The sequence below is a fragment of the Lolium rigidum genome, chromosome 7, assembly GCF_022539505.1.
Source record: "Lolium rigidum isolate FL_2022 chromosome 7, APGP_CSIRO_Lrig_0.1, whole genome shotgun sequence".
Classification (NCBI taxonomy): Eukaryota; Viridiplantae; Streptophyta; class Magnoliopsida; order Poales; family Poaceae; genus Lolium; species Lolium rigidum.
The window spans coordinates 27,786,934-27,794,581 of NC_061514.1; the positions used below are offsets into that span (position 1 = coordinate 27,786,934).

At 43.1% G+C, this 7,648-nt stretch overlaps 1 protein-coding gene across 1 annotated transcript; it reads left to right on the forward strand.

Annotated features, from left to right (window-relative positions):
• The first annotated feature begins 1,712 nt into the window (after nt 1-1,712).
• LOC124671076 (4-hydroxyphenylpyruvate dioxygenase-like) lies at nt 1,713-3,073 on the forward strand. The gene is made up of 2 exons (XM_047207511.1): nt 1,713-2,800; nt 2,896-3,073. Exons 1-2 carry the CDS (start codon nt 1,713-1,715, stop codon nt 3,071-3,073), a joined length of 1,266 nt encoding a protein of 421 aa, XP_047063467.1.
• The last annotated feature ends 4,575 nt before the right edge of the window (nt 3,074-7,648 follow it).

Genomic DNA, 7,648 nt, shown 5'->3' on the forward strand with positions numbered 1-7,648 from the left:
GAACTGGAAAGAGGCAGTCACATATGGTATCTCGTACAGGTTAGGGTTTGCGTCCGCGCTTATATAGTGCTGTTCGGGAAGGTCGTGAGACGCATCCCACGTACGAGTCCACGATCCAAAAAAAAACGGAACGAAAATGGCTGTGTGAACATCCGTTAGTGACTCGTAATTGATTACATAATTAATTTCCCAAACAGCAAAAAGATAAGCTTGGCTCGGTGAGATTCCCGCAACCCGCGGCGCGTCGTGATGTGCGTGCGTGACGAGGTGAGGCGAGGTGGGCGGAGGAGGAGGAGGATTGCGTGAGGGCTCTCTCTCTCTTCTCACTCACTTACTAGGACTAGAACAACCCACCTTATATACCACTCCAACTCTCTCCCAACTAGCAATGTGAGACTAAACTTTAGTCCCACCCTTTTCCATTCCCACATGAGCCAAGAGAATTTCAGAATTTGTATTGGGACATGGGCTAAGGCCCAAGGCAAAATTCCAGCAGTCGATGCTACTTTTGGCAACCGCATCACCCCCCTCACGCGGACCGCTCTTTTCCTCCGCTGAGGGAGGAGCCGAAGGCCCATACGTGGAGAAAAACATTGGGTCATTTACTAGTGGTGTGGCTGGTCCATAGCTGGAGAAGATCTTTAGGTCATTTATGCTCATATCTGGAGAAGATCGTTGGGTCATTTATTAGTGCTGTACTGGTGTGGCTCGGCTATGATCCAGCAAGAGGAAAATAAATACCACCAACGTTGGGTTATTTATTAATGTGGCTGGCCCATAGCCGGAGAAGATCCTTGAGTCATTTATTAGTGGTGTACTGGTGTGGCTCGGCTATTATCAGCAAGAGGGAAATAAATATCACAAATGATTCTGTCATTACTAGTGTGGCTGGCCCATAGCCGAAAAAGATCCTTGGGCCATTTATTAGTGGTGTACTGGTGTGGCTCGGCTATGATCCAGCAAGAGGGAAATAAATATCACAAATGATTCTGTCATTTACTAGTGTAGCTGGCCCATAGCCGGAGAAGATCCTTGGGCCATTTATTACGGGTATATTGGTGTGGCTTGGCTATGATCCAGCAAGAGGGAAATAAATACCACCAACGTTGGGTTATTTATTAATGTGGCTGGCCCATAGCCGGAGAAGATCATTGAGTCATTTATCAGTGGTTTACTGGTGTGACTCGACCATTATTAGCAAGAGGAAAATAAATATCACAAATGATTCTATCATTTACTAGTGTGGCTAGCCCATAGCCGGAGAGAATCCTTGGATCATTTATTAGTGGTGTACTGGTGTGGCTCGGCTATTATCCAGCAAGAGGCAAAAAAATATCACAAACGATTCTGTCATTTACTAGTGTGGCTGGCCCATAACCGGAGAAGATCCTTGGATCATTTATTACTGGTGTACTCGTGTGTGGCTCGGAATACCACCACCTGAGCTGGCTTTCCTAAATTGAGACTAGGTTTTGCCTTTATAAGCGGTTGCATCCAGCTGAGCCACTATCACAATCACAAGTACAGCAAACAAGCAAGGTTCAAAAAGCAGCAGCGAACAAGCATGATGAATGCCCAAGCTCTAGTTTCCTCGCCTTTCCATGCCCACCTCGCCAACACCAATGCCCATTCACGACGCCCCCTGGTTGCGCTACGCCGTCGACCCCTCCCAACTCACCAAAAACTGACCACGGTGTACCCAATGGCCCCCCATGCCCACTGCCGCCGCCGCCTCCATTGGTGGGAAGGTGGAGAAAGCCACCGATCGCTTCCACGTGATGGATTTCCACCACGTCGAGTTTTGGTGCGCCGATGCCGCCTCGGCCGCCGCACGATTCTCCTTCGGGCTCGGCGTGCCACTCGCCGCGCAGTCCGACCTCTCCACGGGGAACACTGCGCACGCCTCACGCCTACTACGCGCACGCTCTGGCTCTCTCTCGTTCCTCTTCACCGCGCCGTACGCGCCGCACGTCGCCGACTCGGCGACCACCGCGTCCCTGCCCTCCTTCTCGGCGGACGCCGCGCGGCGCTTCACGGGAACCCACGGCGGCCTGGCCGTGCGTGCCGTGGCCGTCCGCGTCGCTGACGCGGCCGAGGCCTTCGTCGCGAGCGTGGACGCCGGAGCGCGGCCAGCCTGCGCCCCGACTGATCTCGGCCACGGGTTTGGCTTCGCGGAGGTGGAGCTAGCCGGGGACAGCGTTCTCCGCTTCGTGAGCTACCCGGACGGCACCGACGTGTCCTTCCTGCCGGGGTTCCAGGACGTGGTGAGCTCCGGCGGGACGCCGGACTTCGGGCTCACGCGGTTTGACCACGTCGACGTTAACATCCCGGAGCTGGCACCTGTGGCCGCCAATGTTGCCGGCTTCACCGGGTTCCACAAGTTCTGGGAGTTCACCGCGGACGACGTGTGCCCGGAAGAGAGCGGGGTGAACGGCGTGGTGATCGCCAACAACTCAGAGAACGTGCTGCTCGGTATCTTGGAGCCGGTGTTCGGCACCAAGCTGCGGAGCCATGTCGAGACGTTCTCGGACCACCACGGTGGCCCGGGCATACAGCACCTGGCAATGACCAGCCACGACATCCTTGGCGCGCTCAGGAAAATCCGAGCTCGGTCCTCCATGGGCGGGTTTGAGCTCCTGCCGCCGCCTCCGGCCAGCTACTATGACGGTGTAAGGCAGCGCGCCGGGGACGTGCTGTCGGAAGAACAGATCAAGGAGTGCCAAGAGCTGGGCGTGCGGGTGGACAGAGGGTATGACGACGGAGTTGTGCTCCAAGTCTTCACCAAACCGGCGGGAGACAGGTGCGTTCATTTTTCATGCTCACCAAATCCTCTGAATTCCTAACCAAAACTCTTTCAAGATTAAATCTCGTCTTCTCCCTCTTATATATATTCAGGCCAACCTTACTGTTAGAGTTTATCCAAAGAATCGGGTGCATGGTCAAGGACGAGAACCAGCAGGAATACCAGAGAGGTGGATGTGGCGGGTTTGCCAAAGGGAACGTTTCTGAACTCATCAAGGACATTGAGGACAATAATAATAAGACTATCGATGCTCCCGCAAGCCAGGCTTGATGACAATACAAGATGATGCACCCGGTACTATTACTGCTAGATCATACCTGGCGCCTTGCTGCGGGAACGCACAAGTATATCTTTAGAAATTAATTGTAATGAAAGTGACATTGGGTGCAACTGATAATAAGAGCCAAAGTTATCATATTTTATCAATTAATTTCAGCATTTTCGAGTACTCCCCCCTTTTTTGAATTTGAGTGTTTCGTGAACAAGTGTATTAACAATGTACCAGATCGAGAACCATTTTATTATTTTACTCATCGTTACCAACGGACATATTTCAGTGAAGATTACCGAATAAGCATTTCAAATACGCACAATACCCCTAGGTTGCCAGTTTCTTTTTTGTGTGTGAAGAAACAGACTCTGAAAATTATGTACAGACTCTGAAAGAACATAAAGTCGTACCAAACTTTATAATTGGTTGGCACCAACAAATAGTTAACCTGCAATGGGTCTAACAACAAAGGAAACCACCTACTCTCTCCGATTCATATTAATTGACTTCAATATGGATGTATCTAGAACTAAAATGTGTCTAGATACATTCACATTAGAGTCAATTAATATGAACCGGAGGGAGTATTTGAATTGGGATATTTTAATTAGGATACAATTAACCATCCACGTATGTTTAAGTAATTAACATGGTATATAAATTGGGATGTGCTCAAACCCATATAGAGCAGTCGGAAGGTGGCAAAACAATGGCACCACACTTCACCATCTACTTGTTGGAAGCAATGTGGAATATTTTGAAATAGCATATAGCTAGGTAAGATGAATTACACAAAGAACTATGAGGAAATGGTGCTAATTATCTCTAATTCAATACAAAACCTATTTGTTGCTCCCGGCCAATCCATCCTACATTCATGCACCTAGAAGTAAATATTAGCATGTTAAATATACCTATTAAGTGCTAACGCGGACTTTTAGCTCTCGGGTGCTACACACACCCATACACCCCCAAAATTGTGGTAATTTAAAAAAGCCAAAAACTTAAACTTCCTCGAAACCAAGGATGATTAAGTTCGTACTCGTAAAAAAATGTTTGGAAAAGAAATGATTCTCATGGTCTTCAGGGCAATTTTTTATGGCAAATAGTATAAAGTAAATAATACCTGGTCATGGGGTGTTTCGAGTTTGTTTTTTTTATCCAGGATACAATGAAAGTAATTCCGTATGGAAATATTTCTATACAAGTAAAATATCTGATCATCTTTGATTTAAGAAAAGTTCAATTTTTAACCTTTTTAAAATTATCTTTTTTATTTTTCAAAGTATGGGGGATACTGGAGCAGAGCAAGGACACATATGGTGTAGAAATTAACACGTTGAGCTACTGGAAGGCACATACACTGAAACATAGTACTTTCAGGCAAACCAGCCAATTGGAAAACATTGCCTTATCTTCAAGAATTAGGCTATTACTGGATAACCAACAAACCACTGATTTGATTGTTTTTGTCAAGCATGATTGAATAACAGAAACAAGAACATAGATGGAATAATAGAACTTGTACATGTATATGTGGGTACATCTAACAATTCAAAGATTCCAATTTACTCTGTATTTAGAGAAAGGAAGGGAAAACATATGTTAGACTATCCAAGAAATGTGAAATGTTAAAAGTGAAAGGAAATATAGCAAGTAAGAGTAGGCTATTTCTAGATAAGCAACAAAGCAGTCATTCGATAGTTGTTGCCATACTTTGCTAAAGCATGAACTGAATAGTAGAAAGAAGAACACATATGGAAGATTAGATAGTTGTTGCCATACTTTGCTAAAGCATGAACTAAATAGTAGAAAGAAGAACACATATGGAAGACTAGAATTCGTACATGTATATATGTGTATATCTAACAATTCATGGATTTGAATTTACTCTGTATTCGTATAAGGAATGAAAACATATATTAGACTATCCAAAACATGTGAAATGTGAAACAAAATATAGCAAAGTAAGAGAACGGAAAATTCACGCTTACTGCATCAGATTCACAGTGAATCTATAGAAGAAAACCAACCAAGTTGTTGATCCTTCTGCGGCATGAATCCGTATTTCTATACCTATAAAGGTGAAAATATAAGATGAAAATAATTGAGATAAAAAGGTAAGCTCTGATGTTTTTATATAGACTCTAATCCAACATTGCCTGCAAAATTGAAACACAAACTAGGTTATAAAATATTTGTTTGACACAACAAAAGGAACTGAAGGATATGCTAGAGCCTCAAATGATTTCTTTTGGTATATGTAACCAATGCCTACCAGGAAAAACAAATAACATGCACCACTCATTCGTGAGATTTTGAGAGGGGACCCTGATGGCTATGAAATATGCTACTTTTCTCGCGTTTAAACCCTTAGCTAAGTCAAGAAGTTGACTAAGTTTACCTCTCAACTGGCCACTAATGAAAAATTAATGCAAAGATGTGCAATCTCTTCTATTTTTAGATGTTGGGCAGGAAATCACGTCATAATGACAAATGAACATGCAATTACCGAAGAAAATCGTGACAGGAGCATAGCATGGCAAAGTTGACTACGCTCGAATCAGCTAAAGACGATACAAAGATCAACCATTTGAAAATGCAAAGTAGTAGATGCCAAAAATACATCAAAAAGTGATTCTACGGTCAAGCCGTCAGCCACATCGGCTGTAGAAATCATGTGTGACCATCTCCAGTCGCTTGCACCCAGACTCCATGGCATCCCGTTGGTCCTCGGACTGGTGATAAGACCACGTACCGATCCAATGGATAGCCATAGGGATGACCTGCAAGAAAGGTTCAGGTTTTGGTTTGTTAAAAGACCACTTCATGGTGCACATTCCAGATTGCCCAAATAATAGCGCAAACGCCCACACAAATCTGTCGAACATCATTCTTAGCAATGCCGCTCAACCAATTATGAAAAATATTAGTAATATTAGCTGGCGGGGATAAACTGAAAGTCATATATATGATGCGCCGCACAATCTTAGCTAAAAGGCATTCAAGAAACAAATGTTTAATAGATTCATCTTTATCACAGAAAACACATTTTTTCAACCTTGCCAATTCCTTTTTGCAAGATTGTCTTTGGTTAGAATAGCTTTACGGTGAAGAAACCACATGAAGATCTTGATCTTCAAGGGTATTTTTATTTTCCAAATATATTTTCTCAAGTACTTGGTCTTATCATCTAGTAAGTCAAGATAAAAAGATTTTACAGTAAAGGAACCCAAATTGGTAAGGCTCCAAACAAAAGAGTCATCTTCGTTTGTCAATTGAATGTACATAAGACGTTCAACTAGCTCTAATCAAAGTGCCCACTTGTTGGGCGTTAGAGTTCTCCGAAACGTAACATGAAGAGGCCTATTTTCTAAAACATCAGCGACCGAAACTTGTTTTCTTTCAACAATAATGAAAAGGGACGGGTATTGCTGCGACAAAGGGACATCCCCCAACCACTTATCTCCCCAAAAACTAGTATTTTTACCATTTCCAATATTAAAATAACCCCGCTTGAAAAAATCATCTTTCACTTTCATCAATCCTTTCCAAAAAGGAGAATCATGCGGCCTCACTATCACTTGCGATAAAGTTTTAGCGTGAAGATATTTGTTACGAAGTAAATCTTGCCATACCTCGTCGCCATTTAAAAGTTCAAATAGCCACTTACTAATTAAGCATTTATTTTTTTATCTTTAATACTTCAATGCCAAGCCCCCCTGGTTCTTTGGGCGACAAATAATATTTCACCTAGATAACTTATATTTTCTCTTATAACCATCGATGTGCCAAAAGAAACACGATCTATAGTAGTCTAACCTCTTCCGTACTCCCACTGGAATCTCAAAAAATGAAAGCATGAACATGGGCAGGCTTGTTAAAACCGAGTTAATTAGAATTAGACGATCTTCATAAGATAAAAGCTTCCCAATCCAACTACTCAATTTCCTCTCAAATATGTCATCCATAGGCTTCCATTCACCATTCCTCAACTTGCGATAATGAATAGGTATACCAAGGTATTTAAAAGGAAAAGTACCGATCTCACAACCAAAAAGAAATTTGTATTGATCCTCGGCCTCTTTAGCTTTACCAAAACAAAAGATCTTGTTCTTGTGAAAGTTATTCTTAAGCCCCGGAAGTTATACAAACTTACAAAGAATAAGTTTCATATTTAATGCTTTTTCTAAATCGTGTTGCATGAAAATAATAGTGTTATCCGCATACTGTAAAAGAGACACACCACCCTCAACTAGATGAGGAATAAGACCCTCAACCTGACCGTCCTCTTTGGCTCTATTAATAATAATTGCTAGCATATCAACGACAATGTTAAACAAAATCGGAGATAAAGGGTCCCCTTTTGTCTTAAACCCTTTTTTGTTTTGAAGTAATGACAACATCATTATTTACTCTAACACCTACACTTCCACGGCTTACAAAATTTTGGACCCATTGACACCACTTGGGATCAAAATCGTTCATGCACAAAGCTTGTTGCAAGAAATCTCAATTAACCTTATCATATGCCTTTTCGAAGTCAATCTTAAGAAGAATACCGTCCATCTTAT

Bases quoted from the DNA above. Each gene is read 5' to 3' on its own strand.
- LOC124671076 (XM_047207511.1), top strand. From the start codon at position 1,713: ATGCCCACTGCCGCCGCCGCCTCCATTGGTGGGAAGGTGGAGAAAGCC. The intron at 2,801-2,895 runs GTGCGTTCATTT...ATATATATTCAG, and splicing joins ACCAAACCGGCGGGAGACAG to GCCAACCTTACTGTTAGAGT.